This window comes from Sturnus vulgaris, chromosome 8, assembly GCF_052056855.1.
Source record: "Sturnus vulgaris isolate bStuVul1 chromosome 8, bStuVul1.hap1, whole genome shotgun sequence".
NCBI lineage: Eukaryota > Metazoa > Chordata > Aves > Passeriformes > Sturnidae > Sturnus > Sturnus vulgaris.
Genome location: NC_142250.1, coordinates 11,566,352 through 11,593,649, shown reverse-complemented (window position 1 = coordinate 11,593,649; position 27,298 = coordinate 11,566,352). Strand labels below are relative to the sequence as shown.

Genomic DNA, 27,298 nt, shown 5'->3' with positions numbered 1-27,298 from the left:
AGAAGTCTGTAATTGCTGCTTGCTAAAGAATAGAAAAAGTTTAATAGGTTAACTGACCTGCAACTCTAATGACTCAAATGCATACTTTTTTGATTATCTTTTAATTCTTTGTCAGTTTTGTAAAATAGTAAAGTCATACCACTTAAGTGAAATATTTACTACTTCTTAATAAACATCTTTTAGCTGTACATTTGGTATTTAGGAAGCATTCAAATGAAGTTCAAGTGGGTGCCATTGTTCTGCACATGAAACAATAAGGGATTTCTATAAAGGCCAATAATGTAATAGTGACAGACACTGGAAAAACCTGATTATGGCTCACAGTTCCACTTATGGTCATTGTGTGCTGTCTGCTTTCTGGGAAACAGTAACAACAACTACGTAAGGAGAGGAAGCTCAGTGGAGAAGAGCTGGAGGATGTTGCTCCATTTTAAACAGGACTCTATAGAAAACATGAGACTCTTGAGACACTGGACTTGACAAAACATACACCTGAATAGTTTTTAATATAGCCCTTTCTCATAAATCATACATTGTAAGGTGTTTCTAAAGTAGTGGAGCGTTATGGCAATTCTCATTTAAATCCTTAACTTTATGTCGTCTCAAATGCTCTTTGTTGCTGTTTAGGAATTTCAGAATTTCAAGAACTAAGATGAAATAAATATCTATGAAAATACCAAAGCACTGCTCGTGTTGTAAGGGAAAAAAGAATTCTAAAATTTCACATTTGTCAATTACCTTGCATCGACTTTTTTTTTTTCCTTTTTAGTGTCTGTCCAGGAAAGCTTGGAAAGAAAGTTTGGGAAACATGGGGGAACTATTCCAGTTGTGCCTACAGCAGAATTTCAAGACAGGATATCGGTAAGTAGTTGCTGCTGGGTTTTTTTACTGTTATGGGGCTGTACTCTGATATTTTAACTGAAATCTAAATTTTACCATTGTAGCTATCATGGAGCACTTTTCCCCAAGCAAAGCATTAGTACATAATTAACCTAATGGCCAAACAAAGAAAGCAAATTATCTGAACTGCTTTGGAATATTGGAAATAAGCTATTTTTGATTTTTTTTATTTCAGCCCATGCAAAATACCTCCAATATAGTGAAAAATATACAGTTTTAATGCAGATGCTTTTTGTATTTTGGAGTTCTTGTTGATATAGTTTGCCTGGTTTTCCAAAAAACTTTGAACAAGACATCACACCACAGACAGCTTTGTGTTTCTGTAACTCTAAAATTAAATAGTTGGGTGAAAAACTAGCTTGTTCCTTTAAGAGTGAATCGACAGGCAGGGAAATGTAAGGTAAAATTCATTGCTATCTATTGTGTAGCAATACATGGTGGGGAAGTTTCCATGTGAAGTGACGGGTTGTGAGCTCATCCATTTGCATTTAAAAGAAAAGTTTGGAGGTGAAGTACAATCCTAGAAATCCATAGCAATCAATAAGCAAATCCAGCATTAGAAATTGTTCTGAAGGTAGAAGACGACTAATGATACCACCATATGAATTCGGAGTGTGCTGCCTTCTGAATACTGTGTGCAGGTTAGGTCTCTGCATCCTCAAATTTTGGAAGTGTGAAAAAAGTTCAGAGCAAGATCACAAGGATAGATAGAAGTACAGGAGCTTCTCTGCCATGGAACAGTGAACTCAGCTAGGTCCTACTAGCCTGAACGAGGCCTGTGGTGGAGACAGTGGGCTGTAGAATGAGGGATATGGAAAGAGGTGGGTAAGGATAGATTGCCCACTGCAGGGAGTGGTAGAAGAGAGTGAGATGTGTTCCCACAAAACCGGCGCAGTGAGGTGCGCAGTGAAGAATAAGGGGATGGTTCCTAGCAGACAGTTCAGGTGTGCAATGCTCTGCCAAGGGATACATGGAAATACATGGAAACTAAAGGCACTAGTTGGTTTGGTTTCTAAACTCTTAATTCAGGAGAAGGTGGGACAAATGAGGGGAAAAAAGTCCAGCAAGTTGTGAAAAACATTAAACCATGCTTCCTCAGGAAGAAATCCAGGGGAAGTCTGTGTAAACTTGGACTACAGCCAGATGACAGCAAAAACTTTATTTAGCCTGATCCAGAATGGTACACTTTATACATGTTAGGCTATACAAGTAGCATGTGTGATGGGTTCTGTGGCTTAAAGCAAATGCTGGATCTCTTAAACACAAGCCATAGAAACTGGCCTAGTACTTTCTACTTCCAGCCCAAATTGGTATTTGAGGGAAAGCAAGTATTTTGTGGAGCCAGATGTCAAATTATAAGTAAACTACAGCAATCAGGATGATGGACCATTGAACCTGTAATGAGTCATCCTAATTCTTCAACTGCTTATTGTTCTGTGTATTTAAATTTTAATGGAAATACAGTTGTAGAGTTGCTAAGGGCTAATATAATGTGGAAAGGGATCTATGCCCTTTCTAAAACCTGTCTGTCTTCAAAACAATTACGATAGGTTGTTGACTCTTAGAAACTTTTTTGTTTAATATTTACTGTGTGGTCTGAAGGCTGAAAATAGTAATTACTACATCAGTAGATAATGGTAGCATCATGTATCTAGAATCTAGGCCCATAAAAGTCTTCAGTGCTTGTATCTGAGGTTTTAGAATTGAATTGATCATAGCTAGCTCTTCAAGTAACACAGTAAAGGCTGTTTAGATTCTTCACCCATCATTAGAAGACAATGAGTGAGCAAGCTTCAGTAATTATGAGAATCCAGCATGTCATTGTCACCAGCACACAATGACGACCTTTTTGTATCTTGGATTAAACCTTGTTTTTATTCTCTGTTGTTGCAGGGTGCATCTGAGAAAGACATTGTGCACTCTGGCTTGGCTTACACGATGGAACGTTCTGCCCGGGTAAATATTGCATAACTATATCTACTTACATTAAAGAAAACTCACATGGCTTTAAGACAATTTTTAAATTTGCCCAGAATTTTTTTGCAATTAAAGGAGTAGATAAATAGTACATGATTAATGGAAGTCACTTAGAGTATGAAGAATTTCTGCTCTGTGCCATCGTGGCCAGCTTTAACTGGGTATAATAAACATTAGAGATTGTTCTGGTAGAAGCTGTAGTAAGTAGAAACTTTTTACTTGTCCTCTTGTACCTGGCTAATCTGGGACATGTACATAAGAGTGCTTCACTTCACCATTAGCACTTTTAGATTAATTCCTCTATGCTGTATGTTTATTTGGTGGAACAAAGGCTACTTGAAGTATCTCATCTCTACCTTTCAGTGTATGACTTGAAAAGGGGTAATACCTTTCAGCTCTCAGTTTAAGGGGAATCAAGAAATTTCAAAATTGATCCACAAGGGATCCAAGCTCTGGTACCAATCTAGAAGCTCCTTATACTCCTTGCTTGGATCTTACAAGCAAAATTGTTGAGCTCCTATGGAGAAACTTGCAGAAACTACATGTAACCTTTTCTTTTTCAGCAAATCATGCGTACTGCCATGACATACAACCTGGGTCTGGACCTGAGAACAGCTGCCTATGTCAATGCAATTGAGAAAGTCTTCAAAGTGTACAATGAGGCTGGTTTGACCTTTACATAAACAGGCCATGACCGCTCCTTGTTGTATCCCACCCTTCGCTGTTAATGTACCCTCTTCTTGAGAAAGCTTATCACAAGTTTACATGTAACCACAAAATTTTCTTTTCTTCTGACATTATAGTGGATTCTATTCTCAATTAGTTTCAGTTCCAAACTAGTCTTTTTTACAATAAAAATCCATGGATTAGGAAATTGTATACAAGTATGTATCTGAAGATAACAGTTCATCTGCACTTGTGGGGGCCATTCTGGGTGTTTCACCTACAAAACAAAATGGTACATTTTATGTATGAAAGAGTGGTCTTGCCATCTGAGCCACTTCTCAGACTTCAGATCAGATACTGTACTATATGAGCACTTAGCTCATTATTACTTCATGCACTTTTGTTTAATGACATAATTTTGGCTTCAGCACTTTCAGTAAGGCCTTGTATGATCAATGCTGTGGCATTGTCAAAGGAAGAATGGGCCTCCAGCAGGGATTAACTTTGATAGGAGTCTAGTTTTTATTTGTAGTAAAGCTTCAGGCCTGATTCTCTTAAGGCAATATTTTTTGTTTAACTGTGCTACTGTTACAGGACTGCTTTTCCTTGCTTGTTCAAGCTAGTTTGACTATCATCATGACGTTTGTAGCACTGACAGACTAATATTTTTATAAGCTGAAACTATTGAGCAACTCTAGTTATGTTTTTAATCAAGTATCTACGTAACTATTCTGACTATTGGTTGTTTCCTTTTTTTAAGAAAGGGTTGTTCTGAATTTGGTAAGCAATCATACTTAGGTTTTTTGGAATTCTTTTTCAGTGTTTTCCTTTCAGAGGCTTTCTGAAAATTAGATACCGCCTCAGTGAACAACTAGAGTGAAACTGAACCCAGAAATCATTGGCCAAACCACAGAGGAGCTAGAATGCTGCTATAAACTTAATTCACTGTCTTAACACACACAGCCTTTTTTTTTTTTTGTCATCAGGAGGTCTTGAAAATTTTGAACATAAAGTACAACAAAATGGACCTCAACAAAATATTGGATCAAGCACAGTTTTTGAAATGTAAGGCTTTTGTCCCTTGGAGTCCCCTTGAAGTGCCAGATGTTATTTATGTAATGAATATGAATGTTTTTTTTAAAAAGACAATTAGTCCCTCCCAGAAACTCATGCTTTTTCCTAACTACTTTGTAACTGCATGACATAACCTGGAGAGAGAGCAGTTATTAAAAAAAAGTTGACCTTTCCAAACCTACTATGCTGGTGTATTACTGTTTTCTATTTCATACAATAGCTTTCTGTAGCTACAATCTGCAGCTTTTCACAGCACATGTCCATTCATTACCTGACCACTACTAAGATACTGTCACTGAATTATCTTAAGGGGCTCACTAATACAGATGTTTCTCTCTTGAACTTGCCTGTCAGCAAGATCTTGATATATTTAATAGATATATTTACAAATTATATTTGATATATTTAGGAAATAATTTCAGGCCTTTTTAGCTTGTCCTCTAAAATATGTGTGAAGAAATATTTAGTAGTTAGCATGGAGCAATAAACCTGTGTGAGGTATTTAATTAGTGGCTTAATTAGTGGCTTACTCCATCATATATGCTGGCATCTAGGGTTGTAAAAGTGGAACAGATCAATTAAGTGCAGCATACATATATATGTATATACACACATACTATTTAAAAAAACCTGAACCTTTTGAGCTTGAGAATTATTGTGATCAAGGTATGGATCTCTAAACATAAGATCTGTATCCTTGATCATATTCTTCAGTGCCATTTTTACATAAACCATTATAAAGTGTAAAACTAAATTATGATTTTAACAGTTCAGCTCTGACAATTTGTGACCAAAACGTGGAGACTAAAAGCTTACAAATAAACAGGTGTATTATACAAAATAGAAATAATCTTAAAAGTAGTGTTGCATATCTAGCAGCAAATTCATTTAAAGCAAAATTCTTACTGTTGTTCTTCCTCCCCCACTTGATTTCCTTTCTAGCTAGTAAAGCAGCCCTAGTTTGGCTTGGCAAACTTGAAAAATGTGACCCTTTAAGTGCTGGAGCATACAGAAAGCTGGCATAAATAGCTAACTGGAATATCTCCTACCTCCTACCAACTTGGAAGGGAAAAAAAGCCAAAGCCTGCACGATTACAGGCACCAGGCCTGTAATTGCCTGGTTCATTGGCATCCTATGTTCTAGTGTACACAAACATTAACACTTCTTTTCTGGGGCTATCTTGAAAAAAAAGCAGACCTACCACCTGGCATGATTTTACTAAACCCAGAGATGAGCCCTTAATGTTCACTAGATCTCTACTGAGCAGCTTGATTGCAGTAGTTACTGATCTCTTAAACAGATGTTTAATAGAGGTTAAGTTAAACAGAGTCAGTGTTGGAGACATGAATCCAAGCATATCCAAGGGCGGGTGTAACAACAACTTAAGGTACTTCCAAGTCAAGAGTTGAGATTCTTGAGGAGACAAATGCTTGGAGGCTGACTTAAGAGCATGTCAGCTGATTTGCCCTTTGTAGCTCAACACAAGAACCAAATCCTTATCAGTTATCCCAGACTTCTTGTGATAGCCTGAAATAAGCTCACACTAGTTCTTAGAATTGTTGACCTCACTCCTAATGTGATCAGACAGTTAAGGAAAAAAATAGTAGTCCTGTGCTCCTTATCCACATTTTGTGCATGTACCTCTCAACAACAGAGAGAAGAAAGTAGCAAAATTTTGTACAGTTTGTATGAGTTAATGTAATTTTAGAGGTTTGGGAACAAAGCAGCTCTAGCCTTTTCTCAGCCCAAGCTACAATTGAAGAAAACAATCACTCTCTGGGATGCATGTTATAAATACTGGGTTTTTTTACTAAAACTGTAGCTTCAGTTAGGTGTTGGACCCTCCTTATATAATGTACACAAACACCTTATCTGCTAGCTAATAACCTTATCACTGCTTGTATTCACTTATATGCCACTAGACATTTACTAAGAAACTTGCTGTACTGTTTGGCAGGGAGCCATCAGGACCTGAAGTTAGATCTGAACACGGATTTGTAACTGCTCTGAACCACACCTACTACATAGAGCTAAGCACGTCCTTACCAGCTGTCTGTAAGCTCTCATTCAGCACTTAACACTTCTTAGGTTTATAGTTTGTGTTGAATAGTAGCTCAGGAAGTACTCTAAAGCTGCAAGTGAATCACATAAGGATGACAACCAGTGTTCAGGGTCAAATGCCACCTGCAAATTACTAAATGCAAAATGTTTCTATTATACAGAAGAACAAGCAGAACGACTTTTTTTTTATCCCAGCAAAGAACTCAGTACTATACCTCTTTTTCATTGATGGCAACTGTCACCATCAGGAAGAAGTGTCAAAGCAATGGAAATTCTTGCTGTGATTATAAGACGCTGGGTAAGTAACCTCTAAATTATTCAGCTACTAATTGAGAAATCTGTAGTATCAGATTGTAAGATCTCATTCTAAGTTCGTATGCACACAGAGTCTTCCTAGCTTTTGAGGATTTTTTCTGGTTATTGATGAGTTACTCAAAATGAGCTGGTTCTGATTCTTTCAGCTGCTGTCTCTGTGTGGGTTTAACAGGAACCCTGCAGACGTGGTCAGTGCCTCCTCTGTGGCATGGTGTGGCTGCAGTGCCCATGGTGCCTGTGCTGTGCAGAGCTGCTGGAGTGGCCTCAGTGACCCAGCTCGGTACTAAGCAGGTACTGCAGCCAAGTGCTCAGCTGGCAGCCGTGCAACCTCCTGCTGCTGGCATTGGCTCCGAGTGTCACAGTGTTGCTGTACTGTGGTCACATACACCTCAAACACATTTGAGCCTTCCTCAACACAGGAACTAACTGTGAATTTACCAATAAGATCAGAAGAACAAATACAGTCAGAGATGCACAGAGGTTCTTACCTTGTCTGGAGAGGGCTGTTGGGTGATCAGCTTATGAAACTTGTACACACACACAATCAGGATTTAGGCTCAGTGACAAAATGTGAGACCAGCTCTCAAGTACTTGACTTTACATGATGCCCGCCTTAAACCAGCCCTTACCCCACCAAAGAAAAACCCCACCCAAACCAAAAAACATCTTTGCATTAGTAGCATGGCAGAGCTCTAGCTGCCTGCTCTGTGCAGTAATCCAGCCTAGAAAGCGATTGTATATGTGGTTTTATATGTGAAACCAAAGGAATACATGCAAGCCAGGTAGAGTTTAAGTATTGTCTTTATTTAAGAGTATTTGTAGTAGAAACTTGTTTACAAAAATTTCAGTGGTGATACATTTTGATCTTCATTGTCCAAAGCTTTTGCCCCATGAAGTTGCTTGGTTTGCTACATTTTTTACAGCTTTTTCACCAGTTTCAGCAACTTTGTAGACTTCATCAAGTGCTTTTAAAAGAGAAAAAACAAAGAGAACTGTAGCATCATTGCAATAGCTTCTCCTTTCCCACCAGGTGTGGGACAAGGAGCAAGGTAGCATTGGGTGCCCTGTCTGGGATTTCATATTTCTGACATTTTGAAATAAGTAGGAACATCACTGTACCTTTCTGACCAGCATTCTTAGCCTGCTCCGCTGCTTGCTGCACAGTCTGGTTCACCGTGTCAACTGCAGTTAGGAGAAAAAAAAGCTCAATTAAGCAGTCTTCACCCTAGCCCTAATTTCAACAGTCACATTTTCAAAGGCTTCCCTAAATGTTTCAGGGCTGGAAGATGAATAATTATTCCATAAGGATGGGCATCCTGATCTAGTGGTAGAGGTGCAATTATTAGAACTCTGATTGCAGTTCCCCACAGTATCCATATGTCTTGATATAGATGAAGATTATGGATGTTAACGTGGGGTACCTAGACTGTCAAGAAACAAACCCTAGAGAATCAGGTGCAATGAAACCTTCCTTTTACTTAGCCTGGCTAGGATCTGCTGAGAGCAGTTTGATTGGTAATGATTCTTTTGCCAATTGCATAAGCTGATGCTCACTCTCTGAACTGACATGCTGTATGAGTAGCACATCAAAAATATAGTGATTAGTCTAAAACTTTCTCTTGTACCTAAAGAAAATGTATTCTGTAAGAGACCAAAGTAGTTTTAAAGGCATGGAAAAGTTCAATAGAAGAGACATACTGAAAAATTAAGAGCAAGAGAAGGTATTGTCTTAAAGGTCTGCAGCCTAGAAGATAGTGGTAAATATTCAAATTATCAGCTTCTGACAGCTATGGTCAAGGAAGTTTTGCTTACAAGAGTCAGAAGTTTGAGGCAAAGAGCCTTGCATTGGACCTTTATATATTACCCCTAGCTCCAAGCACTGTTTTTTTAAAAACACCATAGATTTGTTGTTCTGCGCAACAGATACTGAGGGGGTGGCTGACTGAGCAAGACATTCCTCATGGAAGTGGCAGGAAGGAGAAATGCTGAGGTGAGGAAAGACTTTTGAGTGGACTGGGAGTGTCTAAAACTTCAAAGGTCTCCAGGCTTGCATTGAATTCAACAGCGGGTTTTTTTAGTGTCTTGTAAAAACCAGTAGCCTGTTTCACCCTGAGCTTGCAGGACATTTTTTACTGCTTAAAAGACATGCTAATTACCATTACATGCCATCTTTTGCTGCAGTTTCCTAATGTGAATGATGTTCACTGCTCATAAGGTGCAACTAAGGAAAATGCTTCCCATAGCAGTCTTGTGTCACAGCCAAGTTCGTGACTCCTTTCAGGACCCATGGGATAGGTGCTAATTTTAGATATTGCAAAGCCCAGTTGGGCCACTCTGTACTTGGCAATGGCCCATGGGACTGTGCCTGGGGCATGTGCAGGCACAACAGAAGTAGTTCAGAAACAAGGTAATTAATAGTTGCAGAACCACCAGATAGACAGTCTTTTTCTACTTGAAATCTGGCATTAATCCCCCTTTATTTTCATTTAATTGCAGGTTTAGAAGGTACCTCTAAAATCCTTCCAGTCAGTGCAGTACTAACAGTGGCATGAGGAGTTCAGCATCATGTTCTGTGTGTTTACTGCCTGGCATCAAGGTATGTGCAGATTGCACAGAAGTGGCCAAGGTCAGGCCAGTGTCTGGGACCCCCCTCTTGTTCCAGAATCTAATTCCAGCTGGAAGAGCCATACTGAAATGCAGGACTTGCTGGGAAGATGTAGGCAGGGTTCAGGCAAAGGGCTTCAGACAGATGATACCCAAAGGGCTGGTTCAGCTTCGAGTGCTTGGGACAGAGGGGGAAGGACTGCAGCTACTATTTTTAAACTTTGCTCTTAGAGTTTGTTGACCCTAAACATTTCTTTCCATCAGCTGATTGAGATTAGTACTCAGCTCCTCTGAAGATGATAAATGTCCCTTCTAAAACATCCATATTGTCTTCCAGCATAGGAAACAGTAGATGTTTCCCCAGTGTTAAAGAAGTTAGGAACATCAAAAAGCTGTCACAAAACATGCATTTCTAGGACTATTCTATGGCAAAACCAGAAAGAAATTTTCATTTGAAAAACTGATGGTTCCCTTTCAATTGCCCACATCCTGGTGTTTTTCTTTCATGCTTCAACATAAAAATAGCTAAATTAAGAATAAATCCAAATTCTTTGGAAAAGAAGGTGGCTGTGGGATTGTTCCTCTTCCTAGTAAAATGAACCAAGTCATGGTAAATAAGTAGCAGGCTTCCCACTTGCTTCATTGGGCACATAGCCCACAAGTAATATTTCTACAGCATTTGAAGTCACAGACAAAATAACTGGTTTCGTTTACCTAAATGTCATGTAAAGAAATACGAGTTTCCAGTGCTCACATACTAAGCACAAACATTCAGGAATCTCAGTAGTGCAGGTCTCCACATTAAAACTCCACTAAGGGTGGTTATTTAACTTCAGGGCCAGTTCAGCAAAACTCTCTGCAGGAGCGAACTTGGCTCATGCCCTGCGCCCCTGCAGCTGCACTTGTGCTCTCGGTGGGATGCGTGACTGCGGTGCTGGCAGGGCTGGAGCACTGACATCAGGGCACTGAACTGCGCCTCTCTGGGCAGCACCGAGCGGATCAGAGCCCCCAGAGCTGATGCACTGCGCTGCTACAGAACTCGTATTTGTCATGGCTGGTCATATTAGGAAGCAAAGCCCTAAATAAGCAGCCTCGCCTCTGCTCTCAGCTTTCTGCTGTCCCTGTCATCAGTACATCATCTAAGCACCCACGCACTATGAGCCAGAATAGGAAAAGTCGATGGAAAACCAGCAGTTAATATCAGACCTTCACTTACTATAGTGTTAGAGGGCTTGGATATTACAGGATGTGCTGACCCCACCCCTGAGGGCAGCACCGATAGAGTTCATGCCCTAAGGGCAGATTTGCTCCCAGCAGCAGGGGCGGGAGCAGGGCAAATACTTTAACGCCCAAGGCACACTCCAGAGGAGGGAAAGCAGCAATTTGTATTTACCTGCCACATGTGCAGCACTTTCAGCTTGTTGCACAGCTTCCTCAGCGAGCTTCTTCCCAATCCCGAACATGGCTACGCTCGCTCGGTCCTCTCTCCCCGGATGAGATGGGCGAGTGAATCCCTAAGTTCGGTTCTGTTACACTGTTTGGCAAAGTGCAGCTTTTTATAGACAAAGCAGGACTCCTCCCAGTAGTTAGAGGGCAAATGCAAACTGGAACAGGGAAAAGTCATGAGCCCTTGTTGGGTGATTAATATACCAGGCATAAAAGGGTGAAGAGACATTAATGTTTGTTATGATTTCCTCCCCGGAGAGAGGGCGTGGATTCATTGGCAGAAGTTTCCCATAGCCCAGGAATGAAAGCTTTGTTTTTCCATATCGGGGAGTTGGTAAACAGTGTGCATTCCACAGCTGTCCTGACCAAAGGCTCTGGTGCTGCAGGGGGATAGGCAGGCTGGCACGGCCCATCATGAACCAGGCAGAAAAACACTGCATTGAGAAACACTTCTGAAGAATTGCTTAAATCAACTCTGTCATTTCAAAACCTTACATAGAAAAGTATCCAGTTTCAGATGATTCTTGCCCACGTTCTTTTGATCCCCAGTGGGACTTAAAATTCACTGCTATAAAAAGAAATGGGAGGCACTAACCCTGCTTTCTAAAGTGTCTGATGAAATCTTTATTTTGTTAGAGAAGACTCATAATTTCGTGGTGTGTCATAATTAATATTTTAACCTCTTATTTCCAAGGTCTGGCTCAGGAGAGTAGGTTTGTGTCCTTCCCCACTGTCCCCACAGCAAACACTTTGCAGGATCAGCACAGCCTCCAGAGTCTCAAGCATCAGCAACAGCTGGTCGGGTTCAGGTGGGCTCACTCCTGCCGCCAAAAGGTTGAGCTGCCCAACCTTGTCCCTCCAGCTGTAGCCAATGGGATGGGATGTGCAGGATGCAGATTGTGAGCATGTGGCCCCCAGAGCACCCTGGTTCCTCTCACAGGGCACCTTTATGTTGTCCAGCCACACAGGAGCTGACCTCACCCAAAACACCAAGCTTACTTTTTTCTGGGATCACCAGCTTTCCACAACAGAACTACGGTTGTGCCCTTTCACACAGGACAGAAGTGTTTCACTCTGTTGATCAAATAATTATTGCTGAAAACAGGGTGAAAATGCATGATCTACCTCAGAACAAGGGTTTGTTTATCAAACTGTTCTTTATCCTACAGCTGCCACCACAGCAGGCTCTAGGAAGGCGTCCCTTGATGCCAGGCATGGCACTTCATGAACAACAGTTCCTCTGCAATGTCCCTTCCCAGCATTACAGTAAAAGCTCTGTTTTCCTCCCACCACTGCAGTATTTTTACAGACCACAAAGTCCTACTTTATATCAATTAAATAGCATATAGAAGTTACTGAGGGTAGAGAGGGGTTCCCTTTCTCATTTTATCTTCTGACAGCAGGGAAAGGATTATTCACCACATCTGAAAGCAAATTCTACCACAATATGCTCACAAAAAAACCAGAAGGAAAGTAACAATATTGGTTTTAAACTGACATCAAATCGAGGGTTGTTGACAAAGTTCAAAACAGACCTGCAATGCAGGAAAAAAGAAAACAAACCCAGAAATATTTCAGATAACTCAGACCAGCATCTGACCAGTGGAAATTCTTTGTACAGCAGCCAAGCAGTAAAACGTACACATTGTTCCCTGTGACATCCTCAACTACCCACGACCAGCCTTGTTCACAGGAAATTGCAATTTCCTAGTCCTGTTCTGCTGCTGCTCCAGTTACTGACAGCAGCGAGATGTATGAAGAGAGCAAGATTCAGAGTCAGCAACAGGTTTGTGTATTTGCCGAGGTGTGTTTACATTATCACTGGAAATACCCCTCCGCATCATATCCTAATTCCAAAGTGAAGAATGGTTCCCACTCTCACTCACTCCAGTACCGCAAATACAGCTTTTTTTTTGGAAAGCCACATTAGTTCATGAGCAACTTCCATGAGTGTGGACTGGTACAGCACCAGCACTGGCTTTCCAGTGAACATCAGTGCAGAAATAAAATTACAGAACCAACCCCAATTACATTACACCAATGCACTGCAGGTACATATTGAATTGTAACATGGAAGAGGAGTACATGCCATCACAACACTCCCTACATGACGTTTGCCTCACAGAGTGAAAACACACAGCATTAAAATACACCTCACTTTTCAAATATGAAAAGGACCCATTTTCTCTCACTACATATAGACCAAAGCCATGGAAAACCAATGAGGAGGTCAGTTCCCTGCAAGCACCCGGCCTTTGATCACGCATGCATTTAGACTGACATTAGGGTGCACTCCGTGTCACGGTTTCTGCCATCGCAGGAACGCATCTGGGTAACTGCATTCAACAGCTCCTGGAATGGAGCCCCTGCACCATTCTACTTCTACTTACTTCTGCTCTGCTGAGCCCCTCACCCTCCCCAGCACAGGGACAGGCCCGAGAAGCTGCGCTCGTTCCTGCGCGGGGGCTACCGAGACCGGGCCTGGCTCTGTCGCCCCTGCAGGGCTCGTCCTGTGGGCGGCCCGGTCCCAGCCCTGGCCCCGCAGGGCCGGCGATGCCAGGGCCAAGCCGAATGCAGGGCTTGGAGCTGCCGAGCCACAAACACAAATGCGGCCTGAGCTCAGCCACCAGCAGGCACGGGCAGACACACCGAGCTGCAGAGCAGAGACAAAGCCCAGCACCTTGGCCACGGGCACGGCCTGCAGGGCCCTCATCTCCCAGGCTCAACTGCTGCACTGGCAGCTCCAACACTCACCCACAGCACCCACACTCAACCACAGCACCAACACCAACACTCACCCACAGCTCCAACACTCGCCCACAGCAACAACACTCACCCACAACACCAACACCAACACTCACCCACAACACCAACACCAACACTCACCCACAGCTCCAACACTCACCCACAGCACCCACACTCAACACAGCACCAACACCAACACTCACCCACGGCTCCAACACTCGCCCACAGCAACAACACTCACCCACAACACCAACACCAACACTCACCCACAACACCAACACTCACCCACAACTCCAACACCAACACTCACCCACAACACCAACACTCACCCACAGCACCAACACTCACCCACAACTCCAACACCAACACTCACCCACAGCTCCAACACTCACCCACAACTCCAACACCAACACTCACCCACAGCTCCAACACTCACCCACAGCACCAACACTCACCCACAACATCAACACCAACACTCACCCACAACACCAACACTCACCCACAGCTCCAACACTTACCCACCCTCCCCACCACCGTGGCCTCACATTCCCGGGCCCTGCCTGCCCACTGTGTCTGCAGCCAGCAGCTCCCCTGGGAATCCTCTCACAGCCCCTTTAAAGCCTCCCCAGCCTACACTCATCGCAGCCAGGCAGCCCCAGCCCTGATGCAGCAGGTTTTGGGGAAAGGCCCTTTTTTGCCAAATCTTGTTGGGTTTTGAGTGAAGGGTCCATCTGTGTGATTGGTGGGAAATAAACTTCAAACATGAAAAGGATACAAAAGTCAGCTTGTCCTGTGGACAGGAAGCCCCACTGCTGCCATGGGCCCTAGGGGCAGACAGTGCTGACAACTCCAGAAGGGAGTTGGACAACATTGTTCATAACCAGAGACTTCAAGGAGTGGCTGGGATATCCTCTCCAACTTTGCTAATCCAGCAATCATGGTTACCTGGGAGGTGGTGCCAAGAGGGGCCCAGTTTGCCACGTGTCCTGTTGCTGCCAGCTGCTGCTGCTGCTCCTCTCTGGGAAGGAGAGAGGCTGAGTGGGGCTGAGTGGGGCCACCTGCCATTGTCTGAGGCCTGGTGAAATGGCATAACCCAGGCAGAGCATGCAGCCTGCACAGCAGCTCCAACTCCAGGACATCCCAGTGGGCAACTGCTTCCAACACACCAACGGTTTATTCATCTCCAGGTTTCTTGATCTTACTTTGCCACATGTGACAGGAAAATACAGCTGCAAGGAGGTTTTAGAGAGCTTGGATTCTTGGTAACCTTTAGACCATTAATCACAATATTCACCTGAGAGAAGGACAAAAATCTGCCCCATCCCCCCCATGTCCCTGGCCTGTTGAGCTGTGAAGAGGATAAGAGGACATAGGGAGGACTGTTTGCCCCTCAGCTAACCTGGGAAGTTCTTGGGGCATTGGAGCAGAAGTGCTCGGGCTGGGCAGCCCAGCCAGGCTGAAACATGAATCCCCTTTGCTCAGCATTTCATAGCTCAGGCAGCTGCAGGCACACCCAGCACCAAGTATAATGAAGAACTCTGGTGTTAGATAACTTCACATGTCCGGGGCTGATGGCACTGGAGCTGCTGGGAGCTCTAGGGATGTCTGCTTTACTTTTACAGAACATCTGGAGGCTTGGGATGGGAAGATGCAGTCTTCGGTTGGGTCATGGGTCCCTGTCTGATGCACCAGTGAGAGAGAGCCCCAAAAGTTTCCAGACCAAAGAGCACTGTGACTAAGGCAGGGACCTTACTTGTGGAGCAAAGTGCTTAAGTTTAAACCTGGAAACACTTGCCAGCAAGTGACTCAGACTCATGGGTGCCCATGGCACAGCATGCACCCTCAGGACAAATGAGATGTGAAATACATCCATCAGGCTACTGAAGCAACAAGGGCATCCCTGCACTGAGGACAGGAGTCAGGAATTGCCTCTGGGTGCTCCCTGGCTGGATGGATAAAGTAATTTCTCCTCTCTCAACTCAGTGGATGACCTCCAGTAGTCCCTCCAGCCAGGCTGTCCAGTCCCTACCACTGCTGCCAACACTGTGGTAGTGGGCGCTGACAACTGTGTAGTTGTACTGAAGACAACTAGAATAAAGGCATATAAAACTGCACACCAGTAGTCAGGGCTGCTTTTCTCATGAACAAAGCAGGAGGAATAGTATCTGTTATGCAAGGGGATAACAGGTTTTACTGGTGAAAGTATCTGCAAGCATACAGGGGTTTTTTTGTAATATTTAAGTGATTTGCAGGCAGAAAAAAAAAAAGGTGCAATGGAAAGTGGTGTATGGGTCGTAATCACACACAAACACAGCATTAGTATTTGAAATGCTAAGCCTAAAGAGCTCAGTCTCCAAAGATCTCACCATCAGGGAGGTAACCATGAAAAGTACTAAATAATAAAGTACTATTGGGGGTTGCCCAGTAACTGAGAGTGCAATAGTCTAATGCTTTTTCTGTGAGCTTGTACTTGGGTAAATATTTAGGCTTTTAAAGCTTTAAATGACAGGAGCCATTGCATAGGGACACTGTGCAAAGCCCTGGACTACATTTACTCACAGATGGTCTATTACTTATAAGGTCTGGTAAAGGCTTTTCTGTTCATGCAGTTCTTGTGCAGATTGCAGACAAGGATGGTCTTTAGGCTCAGCAATGAGCCGGTCTCTCCTCGGACCAAATTCACAAAGATTGGCTTCCAAAAAGCCCTGGTCAGCCACAGCACTCGGTCAAGAGGTGCAAGACTCTGATACCTCAAACAGGCCTGGACTGCCCCATTTCATTGCAGCCAGATGGTTTTGGTCATGCTTTGGGTTTCTTTTGTAAGACACAAATTAGGTTCTTACTGAAACAAGCTGGTAAGGCTTCAAAGCAAGAGAAGGGGGGAAAAAGGAGAAAAAAGAAAGGAAATATTGCCTAGCAATGAGAAACAGCCAGAGGCCAAGGTAAGAGCACTTACTGTGAATAAGTGGATATTAGTGCCTTCTGTTGACAGAGGCAGCACTAAGAGGGCATCCTGTCCAGCTGCACAGCCTCTGATTGCCCAGCAAGCAGCAATCTCAAATAAATATTTCCATCTCCTAGGCAAGAAGATTTCCCCCTTGCCTGTGTGGCAATGGCTCCGTCTCTGCACAGGCCATGGCTGGCTGGGGCTGCCTTGGAGCACTCACACAAACCACAAAAAACTGCACACAAACTGCAACAAAACGCACACAAACTGTGCACAAATTGCAACAAACTGCAGCAGACTGCACACAAACTACACACAAACTGCACACACCCTGCACACAAACCACACACAAACTGCACAAATACTGCACACAAACCGCACACAAACTGCACATAATGTTCAGCTGGAGCGAGAGCACAGCACCCGCAGGGATCTCTCGCACCTCAATGCTTCCACTCGGCCTCCACAGCAGTGCCCTGAGCGAGCGCTGGGGTGAAGAACCATGGTTCGTTACCAGGAGTTTTAACAGGAGATGTGTTGTGGATAATAGAAACAAGACACTTAGATGGGCACCAGACGCGTAGGAGAAAGGAGGAGGGAGTGGATGCCACAACTCTGCTCACTCACAGACACCACAGGGCTCCTCTGCACTGCTGTGCTGCTGGTCTCCATCTGTCTGCCAGACTGCAGAAGGGGTCAGTACTCCCCTTCCTTACAGTGACCTCACAGGGCTTCGAATCCAAGAGCAACAGAGATTAGCAAGACACTCTGCGATCCTTCACTGAAAGCCCCAGCAAAATCATGAGATTAAATAACAAGATGATGTGAGTAGTGGAAATCTTACAGTACATTTATTTATCTTAATCTAAAAATGCACAGGATGGGAACAAACAAACAACTGACAAGAAATATAACCCCAACTAATTTTTGATTATTGGAAGAAGACTCGGTTTCATCACATGACTGTTCTGGTGCCCTAATTATGAACAATTTCACTGGCTTTGTAAATACACTCAGCAAATGTGGCAATAATCACTGAACTGTTGTAAGAGCAGGGCAACAGCATTGCTGAAACCTTTTGAGCCTTGTTGACGATTGTGAGCAGACGTGCTAAACGATGTATTTTTTCTATGTAAAGAATGAGGGGGACCTTCTGCCTTAAAAATTTATATTTGAAGAGAATGAAATTATCCAAATATCAAACAGCTTTCATTTTTCTACACAAAGAAGTAGGTAATAGCAGACCAAAGAGAGATTTATACAAGCAGACTTGAATTAGCATCATTTTTTAAATCCACATTTTTTCCCAAAGCCGGACATTGCTTCTGCAGCCTGACCGGCCACTTTTTCAACTCCATCTTGTGCTGTCTTGGAAGCCTTGTCAAAAGCTGCAAGAGAGGGAAAAAGATAAGCAGAAAGCTAGGAAAATGCAACATGGTTTAATACTTATGATGGAAGAGAGGTGTGAAAATGATTAGACTACAAAAATGAGTGATGTATCTCCAAAAAAGATTTGGGACATTTTGCTGCCTCCCCATCTAACATCAAGGTGTCCAAGCCCGTCCTTCTTACCACATCCATGGAGGTGAAAGGTGTCAGTTCTAAGGGGATACTGCCAGTGCATTTTGGCTTTCATGAAATATTTCAGACTCTGAAATTTCTAATTCACCTCTCATACTTAGAATATCATTAAATTATTACTAAAAAAAAAATCAGCCTACTTTTTAGTTTAACTTGTTCCCAATCCTCAGCTGCAAGATGCCAGCACTTTCTAGACAGCACCTTTTCACCTGCAGGATCAGTAATGTTCCATCCCAGCTGCTGCACCAGCAGGTACTTGGATCCAGTGTAGGGCTGGACCTGGACAGACCCCTTCCCTCAGGGCTGGGGTGGGGGGAGCAAGATGTAACACAGGGTTACTTAATCCTCTGGAAGGAAGAGCTGTCCCCACAAGTTTTCTAAATAGGAAGCCAGTATCTGAATGCTGTACGTGAGACTCAGTGGCCAGGGAGTTTCAGCTGCTATCTGCCAGTACATGTGTGGAGCTACTAAGCAACAGATCCTGAAATCCTTTTGTGAGATTTATAAATGTTGTTATAAAAACGTTAAAGTTGTTATAAAATGTTAAAGGTTATATAAAGTGGTCACTGAAACCAAGGACTTTCAAGCTGAGGACACCTGTGGGACAGAGGAGAATGAGCACTGGCCGCTTCTGGCTTGTGTTGAGCTGCTCCATCTTGATTTGAAAGTCATTGCTCCTACCTTTCTGGCTTGCATCTGTAATCTGGTTGACTGCATCCTGAGTGGCCTGTCCCAATGTGTTTGCTGTAATTAAGGGAAAACAAAATCAAAATCCTTTCCAGCTGTTTGCCTTTCTGGTTCCAGGAATTCCATACGTCAGTCAGCTTTCTGCACGCCTGCAGCAGGCTGTGCCCCTGGCAAGTGCCTGGGCTGGTACAGAGCAGGCTGAGGCTGTGCCCTTCACAGGACACCCTGGGAACTGTGTGCTGCCACAGCAGCTTGCTCTGAGATTAGCACTCACCTGGCACCTACAGTCAGCTGAACAAATCAATGGCAGATAAGCAGGAGATAAGAGAAGATTAGCAGTGAGTTGGAATGATGACATTTAGCTGAAAGCTGCTTATTTAACACTACACTTGCTTTTATTGATTTTTCTGCCTTATTATGCTTGCGGTAGGTTGGCCATCTAATGTGCATTTTCCCAATGAGTCGTTTGGGAGTGGGGCCTGTTCTAAAATGAAAGCGAGTGCAATAAACTGAGCTGGACAGGAAAAGGGAGATTTTTACAAACAAAATATGAATAGAAGCAGAGAAGCAGAAACTAGAAACATAACAGATCAACTCCAGAATATGAAACATTAAAAAAGTGATGCCTTGCAATTGTAAGATAGCTGATATAGCTTATGAAACAGCAAAGTGCTCCTTCAGTGGCAGGAATATATTCAGGATGCAGCAAAGACTATTTTGTTTTTCAGAAAGAGGTTCTGTCATGTTTGTGGGACTACTACATATTCGTTCCCAGATGAATGGAAACTTTCTGTAACTTCAGTATAATCAATGATGTTACTCATACATTTCAGCTACACAAGGAAGTGATAGCAGGATCAGAATTCAGAACATATCTAATCAAATTATAACGCTACTGGGAAAAATATGCAGGCAAACATGGTAAGGAATATACTATAAAAAGCCACAATAAGCTATGCACATTTTGCATTTTTTCATTTGAAGGAAAAGTTTTTATGCTTTGCATTGAAAAGTTGATTTCCAATGCCCAATGCCAATTGCAACAGTGCTCAGCCTTACAGCATGGGCATTGCTATGACAAAAATGTGCATACAGGGTTTTATAAACCCTGCATTCTGGTGATTACTGCTGAAGAACACAACAGAAACATGTCCTATACATTACAAACTATCCATTGCAATCAACGTAGTTATATTACCAGAAGGCACTGACAGGCCAAGTGGCAAATGTTAATCAAAGCTTAATTCCAACTTAATTAAAGGAGAGCTGATTAAAAATCATCACAGAGCATGAGAAAAGACCACCCTGAGCAATGCAAATGCTAAATATAGAAGGTTGTTATCACCAAAAAAAGGCTTCACTGCTCTAAAAATATTAAGTTTAACATTTTGGAGAGTGATAAGAGTTGGACAATGCTCAGAAGCCACAGAGGGGAAGTGGGTGAGTAGGTTTAGTCAGTTTTGAGACCCATGTCTGGCTTGTGGTCCTTCTCCAGGTGATGGCCAAAACTTGCAAAGTGAAGAAAAAAGAGGAAGCTGTGTCCTGCTAGCAGCGATGCAGCTACAGGTTGTGGTATTTAGCAGCTAAGTTCCCCTCCAAATATACAACAATATTTAATCTTTCTTACCAGCATCTTTTGCTGCACCTTCAGCTTGTTCCTTCAGTCCCTGGAAGCTCTTACCCGACATTGTGGCTTCTGAGACCTGCTAAAAGTCCTCTCCTTTGATAAAATCGAGCACCTGGTGGTGTATAGCACACTATGTGATAGCGTCCTGACTTGTTCTGGTTTTATACGTCTACCAGGAGACCTGCGCTGATTCTTTTGGGGGTGACTTGTACAATGGGTGGAGCTCAAATGTGAAGAATGAGACCTGAAAATAGAGAAAAGCTGTTTATTTACCTTCCCTGATGAGAGGGTGTGCCCAGGTTGGGATTTTTGCTCCATCACACTGTCTTTGTTAATTTGTGTGGTTTGTTTTTTTTTTAACCAAAACTGCAAAAAAACCTGTTCCACCATCACAGGCAGAGGAAAGCCACTGAACTGAGCTTTACAGGGTGCTGGAAAACTACTGAAGTGCAGTGCGTGGGCATGGCCAACCTTTGATCCCGCTGGGCTGACCTTCTCCTTCCTTCAGTCCCTGAGCAGACCCTCATGAGAACAAAAACCAGCCCAAACTTGTTTCTGTTCTTAGAAGTTTTAATCACAACCTCCATTTCTTGTCAGGAGGGCTAATGTTAGATGGTGAGAGTTGTGATTTATGTGTGTTTTTATGAGAAACTGCTAATCTGGTTATCTTTCCAGTTGCCTGCTCAAGGTGGATTGCAAATCCCATCATCACAGAAGGCCTTGCCTAGGTAAGGCAGGTAACCAGTGCTGGCACTAGCAGCTCTCAGGGGAAGGGGGGAATAAAAGAAGCCAAATTAGCAAACCCACATTTTCCTACTGTGGCTTTGTGGTAAGATTCTTTTTGTTCAGAAATTATGTTTAAACTCACTTCCTTTCCTAGCATCACCACATTAATAAAAGTTTCTGGCTTTAACCTCTGGCATTTCCCAGGTTTCCACTAGCCTTTGGAGTTTATATTTCCTGCCATCAATCCCCAGTACAAAGGTACTTTGTACAAGTAAACTATTGGCAGAGTCAGGAGCCAAATGGCTCTCTGCTTGTGCGGGGTTTGGGTTCCTCGTTTGCCGGGGTACAAAGTGTCTCTGTTTGGATGGCCCCACTCATACCCATATTTTTCTTACTGAGTAAAGATTTGTGTTGGTAAACAGGCATGAGAACAAGATGCCACAGATGAACTAGGGTGGGCACTGACAGTTCTCATAAATTTAGGACTTCATTAGTACCCAAGTGAGGAAGAGTCACACAAAACAAGGTTCTGAGCATTCCTCTGCCGCTCCTATTCCGCCTGTCATTGCAGAGAGCTCTTGTCAACTTTTGCACCACTCCTTTGTTATTTCAAACAGCAATCCTGCTTCACCCTCAATGGGTTACTTAGACTTTTAATTATATATTCACATCAGGTATCTTTTTCAATTCCTTGCTAGTTTCTTTCCTGGAATGATTTTCTTACTTGAATTTGCAAAAACTCAGATAAAAAGACACCCAGTATTGTGGGGCTCTAGCATTCTTCGAACCAAATCACTAACAGAGACCTACTTATTTTTCTTGCCCAAACCTGAGAACACAGCCACAGTAAAGCCACACCAAACACGTGGATTTCAGCTGTTCTCAGCCCATTAGTCAAGTAGATTAACTTTTGTGTGGAGTGTTAGTGAAAGGAAGGAAGCTGCCTGGAATCCACCAGGCAGCTTGTCATAGCTCAAGAGAAGGCTTCAGCAGCAAATACCTTCCCAGTGCCCTCCCAGCTTGTTTCCACTGCTGAGTTTTCAGTGCAAGGGCCCTGCAGGTGCTGGCTGGGTTAATCTGCCTGAAAGGGACACCAGGAGTTTGGGAGAGCATTTAAAACTGAAGCACGCTTACATCAAGCATTAAACATGCACCATATCAGAGCAATATTTTAGAGACTCCTAATCAGTTCAGGTAAATATTGCTCTCTAATTCTGCTCTAGTACCTACTTAGATTTCTCCAGCTCCAACTATTATCCTTCCAAGTAGAAATCTCTGTTCAGCATTTTGGACTCAATATGGATGTCTGATCTGTGCCACTGCTTGCTTTACCTCCTGCTCAAAGCATCAGGTAGCATAAATTCCTGAGTAAAACCCACACTGCTGACAGCATGACAGCATGACTCCTTATCTAATGTAATCTTATCCTCAGTATTAATATCATTGTCCTGATTCAAAACGGAAAAAAAAATGACTCTTGCCCAAATTGGCATGGCATGATCATTATAATGCAGCCCAGAGCAGAGGGAAGAGGGACATTTGCATAGTATTCATTCCATATGATGGGACCCATAATCTGTGCTTCATGTGGCTGGCTGAGTTATGAAACCACAACAGAAAATTCATGGAATATATTGTATAATATTTATCCACCCTGTGAGTTAACATTACTTTTTAGAAGACAATAAGCCTTTGGAACTCATGTTAGATATTAATTGGAGTGCTTAAAAATGAGGATTTGAAAGGGTAGAATGTTAGTTCGGACTTTTGCTCCATTCAGCTCTCAGTATCTGCTGAGACTGCAGGTAGAAATCCTGGCTCATGCCAGCTGGGGCAGGTACCACAGTGCAGGCAGAGCCACATGCCAAGGTGGCCCTGCAACTTCAGGCTATTCCAAAAATTACTCCACCTGGTAATGCCAGGGTGCATCACTGACATTGGCCAGGACTAGAAGTTTGAAAGTGTCAGCACCCCCAGCAGCACTGTCTGCTCACCTCTGACACCTCTGACACCCTGCTCTGTGTCTGAGTCCTCAGGCTTCCTCTGCACGTTCTGCACCTTCACAGGCTGTTGCTTGTGACGAGCAGCTATTTGTGTTTGTGGAAAAGAAACACAAAACTGATTCCTTAAGTGCTAGGAGTGTTCCACAACCCATGGCCCTGGAAATAGTTGGCAACTCCAAATAAGGCAGCCCAAACAGCTGTGAGTTAATTCTAAAGCACCACAGGGAAATTAGAAATTGTTCTGGTTTCCTTTTCTTTCACACGTCTTCTGTGGCACCTTTGAGCACCCTCTCATATATCAGTGACATGAACCCTTCTTCTCTACTACCTGATGAAAGTCAGACGTAATTAATCAGAGCTAGAGCGTATGTTTTATGCATGAAAACGGGCAAGTGAGGTTAATTAAGAAGTGTTAAAATTTATTTGCGTTTTCTTAAATTTTAATTCTCCCAGGGTTGGGATTTATATATAGGTGTGGTGTCCATCAGCAAGGCAAACACAAGGATGTGTCAGGGCTAAAAAGTTCTACACAGATCACTCGAGGAGTTTACAAAGTGTGAAGTGTTCAGCATTCATGGCTGCCAAAAGAGACTGATATTAGTGTGGAAGGGATGTGATGTTTATGCCATGAAATAGAACCATTTTAAGAAATGCAATGGCTTGCTCATAATTATTGTAAGTCAGATGTTAGTCATTTAGGAGATCAAACTAAAGTTGTTCTAATTAAGCTAAATTAGCTGTTCAGTTCAAATACTGATACACAGTAAAGAAAAGTAGGTTTAACTGATTCTTCCTTTACACAGGTGGCAACATCCTCCAGGAATTATCAGTCAGCTCTGCTTCAAAACATGAGATCAACCTAAGGCCAGTGCAAACGGAGTTCTTTACCTTCTACTTTCTCAATCTTGAGGTAACATCCAGGTGAAGTGTCATGTTTCTACTGTCGTCTGGAGCACCCGAAATCATCCTTAAATACTGAGACTGCTGTGGAGTCTCATGATATCCTGCGCATTCAGGACTAGAAAAGACAAAAAAAATCATTGTCTGGTCTTGAACTTAAAAAGGCTAGGAAGATGAGCAGGGTTTGACTCCCACCTTAAAATCTGGCACAGGACTGGGGAAATAAAAACTGGTCCTATCCCAGGAGTGACTGGCTGGGAAAGCTGAGGATGTAGGCTGGGATGCACAGTCTACATGAGAGCTGTGTATATTTTATTTTCTAGGCACACTGAGAGGAAGGAGTGCTGTGGCTCTGCCCTTCTGGCACACAGCTGTGCTGCCCACCCACGTGGGCTTAGTGGGAGGGGAAGGGTGAAGAAGTAGAGCTGCCTCGCATGCTGGGATCCATGCAAAAAAGCAGTGCCAAACCTCAACAGAGAAACTGTGCTGCTTCAAACTCATGTGGGCAGGGGTTTGTCTGATATTCAGAAAGTGCAGTTTTAATTTGAGCTTTTTCTTCTATGCTATTAACAGTATGGAGTATCTTCTTGTGATTTGGTAGGGTTTCGATGCATTTATGAAGCCATTAAGCCAAGTTTCAATGTGTCAAAGAGGTGCGAATGTGATTTTATAGAGAACAGCATTAAAAAAACAGCCCTTCAGTTTTTAATTGGGTGCTCTGTGAATTCAGTTTTAGGACATGCATTATGCAGACACAAAAATAGGACTTTCAAATGAAGTGGGATTTTAAGTGTATTATTACCTGATTTGCATTTAAATTAGTGGAATGCTGTTTGGGATATTTTGTAGAGAGCCACTGCTTCCTCTCTTTCATCCCAGACAAACACCTTTGAAAAATCAGGCCCTGCATGCCCTTCAGCCCTTGGCTAGGACATAACTGGGGGGAGCTTTCAAAGGCTGTGAGCTCTATCAGAACAAATCACTCAATAAAGCTTAACTGCAATTTTACACGGTAAGGAAGTTTTGCTGTTACAAGGGGGAAAAAAAGTGGGTTTCAGCACTTTGTTGGTCACTTGTATGGTGAGGTTGATGCAACACTTGGCAGCAGCTGCTCCTGGCTCATTGGATCCCCTCAGAGGTCAGAGTGCAAGGGCCCAGAGTCATCACTGGGGACAGATGGTGGCCACAATGTGCCTTGCGCTGGGTGCTGTCTCATCAGGGTGGGATTAAGTTAACAGCTTGTGTGACAGTGGTATCACATGTACAAAGTCCACTTAAATAATTCACAGGGTGAGATGAGTAAAAGAAATTCTTGATCGCCCAGACTGTGACCTGTCAGCAAAAAATGATTTTGCTAGTGTTTACTTCCCTCAGCACTTACGTGGGGCAGGGGGTGCCAGCACTTTTGTAGTGAAAGTACCTTCTCTGAGATGTTTCTGATGCATCTCCTCTGTCATTCCACTTGTCACTTTCCTTCCATCACCTATGATTACACTTGTCTGAATGCTCATTGAAAGCACAGATTGCCCTTCAGCAAACCAAGCAGATATATAATAAAGTTTAGTTGAATAATTAATAGACAATATTTTGTCTCTTTAATGAAAGACCCTTTTATTCAAAAGAAACAAGTCTTCACCTTTCTTACCACTGACAAATGAGGCTCAGACCTCTGGCTTCTGCTCCCCACAGTTGGGTGACAGCCAGTCTGAGGAAGGGACAGGGAAGAAATAGAGGCTCACTGAGCCATTGCATGGGCACAGCATGCTCCCACTCACTGACACAGGGTACTCATCTGGGAGGAAACTGCATGCCCTAGTCTCTGTCTCCAAGACTTGTGAGTGCCTGTGCAAGATGCATAAATGCTCTCTGGGCTCTGACTGCCATGGGACTCGACCAGACCTGTGCAGGGACTGCACCTGCCTGGGCCCACAGCAGTGCTGTCCCATGGGAGGCAGGCAAGTGCAGAGGCAGAACTTCAGGAAACATTTGGACAATTTTGGTGCCCAAATGTTGAGCAGTTGTGAAGCAGTGTTTTCAGTCCCACGGTTCAGGTGCGTAATACACTTTCCCTCCCACAGGGAAGGAAACACAGAGAGGTGCATGCTGCCCTCCCAAGCAGCCACGTAGCTCAGTGTGGCAGAGATGTGGCCTGGCGTTCTTAGCTCAGGAATGACCATTCTCTCCTGGCTTAAGTCCTTGGAACCAGGGGCAAAGCCTGCTTTAAGAGATGGACATATGAGGAGCAGCTAACTCCTCCTTTGAGTTACAGCCCGATCGTGCTTCCCACGCATGCCCTACATAGTGAAAGCATTCACCTCCTTTTTGTTTTTTGCAAAACACTTCTCTTTGTATCCCCATAAAGCAAAGCTTTTGAGCAAAAGGTTTTTCTGTCTCTCTCTAGCAAGCACTGAGAATAGACTCCAGCCTCCTGCTGCTGGGCATGAGTATCTCTTGATGTCCTCTTACCTTGGCCTCAATTTTATTTATTCTGTTTAATTGGCAGATATTTGCAGGACATCAGGAAAGAGTATGCACATATCAGATGCATCTTCCTTCGAAGGGCCTTGTTACCTCTGCTAGGGCTCTTTTGTTCTCTTTCTGTGCTGAGCTCAAAGACCTACTGGGATGGGAATCCTGTGGTCTCTGCAAGGCAATGCTTTACACATACTGTTATACCTGAGAGAGGCTGCCAGCACACTTGCTAGATGCTTCCATGCCACAGCAAGTCTCTTCTGTAATACCTTCCATAGTCTTCATCATTTAGCAGCTTAATAAAGATTATGGGTCTGATTTTGAAGCAGTTTAAACCTCAACTGTTTACACTGGCTTCTCCTGGATTCATGAGTGCTCTTCCTGCAGGTCAATAAAAGAACCCATTTTTACACATGTACCTACTGATGTGCTTTAAAGTTAGCCCATTATTTACAGCAATGAGCAACATTTTCCTGCTCTCTACCCTAGTGAATGTAGAGGGTCTCTGCTTCTCTCACTCAGCAGCTGATCAGCAGCCTGACAGAGTGCTGTAACTAATGCCAGCT

The 27,298-nt window shown here is 43.2% G+C and overlaps 1 protein-coding gene and 2 long non-coding RNA genes across 4 annotated transcripts in view; 1 reads left to right on the top strand and 2 right to left on the bottom strand.

Moving 5' to 3' along the window:
* Window positions 1-4,798, top strand: part of GLUD1 (glutamate dehydrogenase 1) — a 28,809-nt gene extending 24,011 nt beyond the window's left edge. The window contains exons 11-13 of the mRNA XM_014877990.2: window positions 770-861; window positions 2,794-2,856; window positions 3,441-4,798. Coding sequence (XP_014733476.1) covers window positions 770-861; window positions 2,794-2,856; window positions 3,441-3,560 — 275 coding nt within the window. The 3' untranslated portion in view covers window positions 3,561-4,798. The remainder of the gene's footprint in view (window positions 1-769; window positions 862-2,793; window positions 2,857-3,440) is intronic.
* Window positions 4,799-7,777: 2,979 nt separating this feature from the next.
* Window positions 7,778-11,279, bottom strand: LOC148222991 (uncharacterized). The gene is made up of 3 exons (XR_015805105.1): window positions 10,992-11,279; window positions 8,114-8,176; window positions 7,778-7,959 (listed from the first exon to the last, which is right to left on the bottom strand). It is a non-coding gene; the product is annotated as an uncharacterized LOC148222991 (long non-coding RNA).
* A 6,286-nt stretch (window positions 11,280-17,565) lies between these two features.
* LOC148222990 (uncharacterized) lies at window positions 17,566-24,618 on the bottom strand. 2 transcript variants are annotated; one of them, XR_015805106.1, is made up of 5 exons: window positions 24,456-24,618; window positions 24,249-24,378; window positions 20,632-20,875; window positions 18,999-19,061; window positions 17,566-18,124 (listed from the first exon to the last, which is right to left on the bottom strand). It is a non-coding gene; the product is annotated as an uncharacterized LOC148222990 (long non-coding RNA). The 2 variants fall into 2 exon arrangements; XR_015805107.1 differs by having other exon boundaries at window positions 20,632-20,743.
* Between the last annotated feature and the right edge of the window lie 2,680 nt (window positions 24,619-27,298).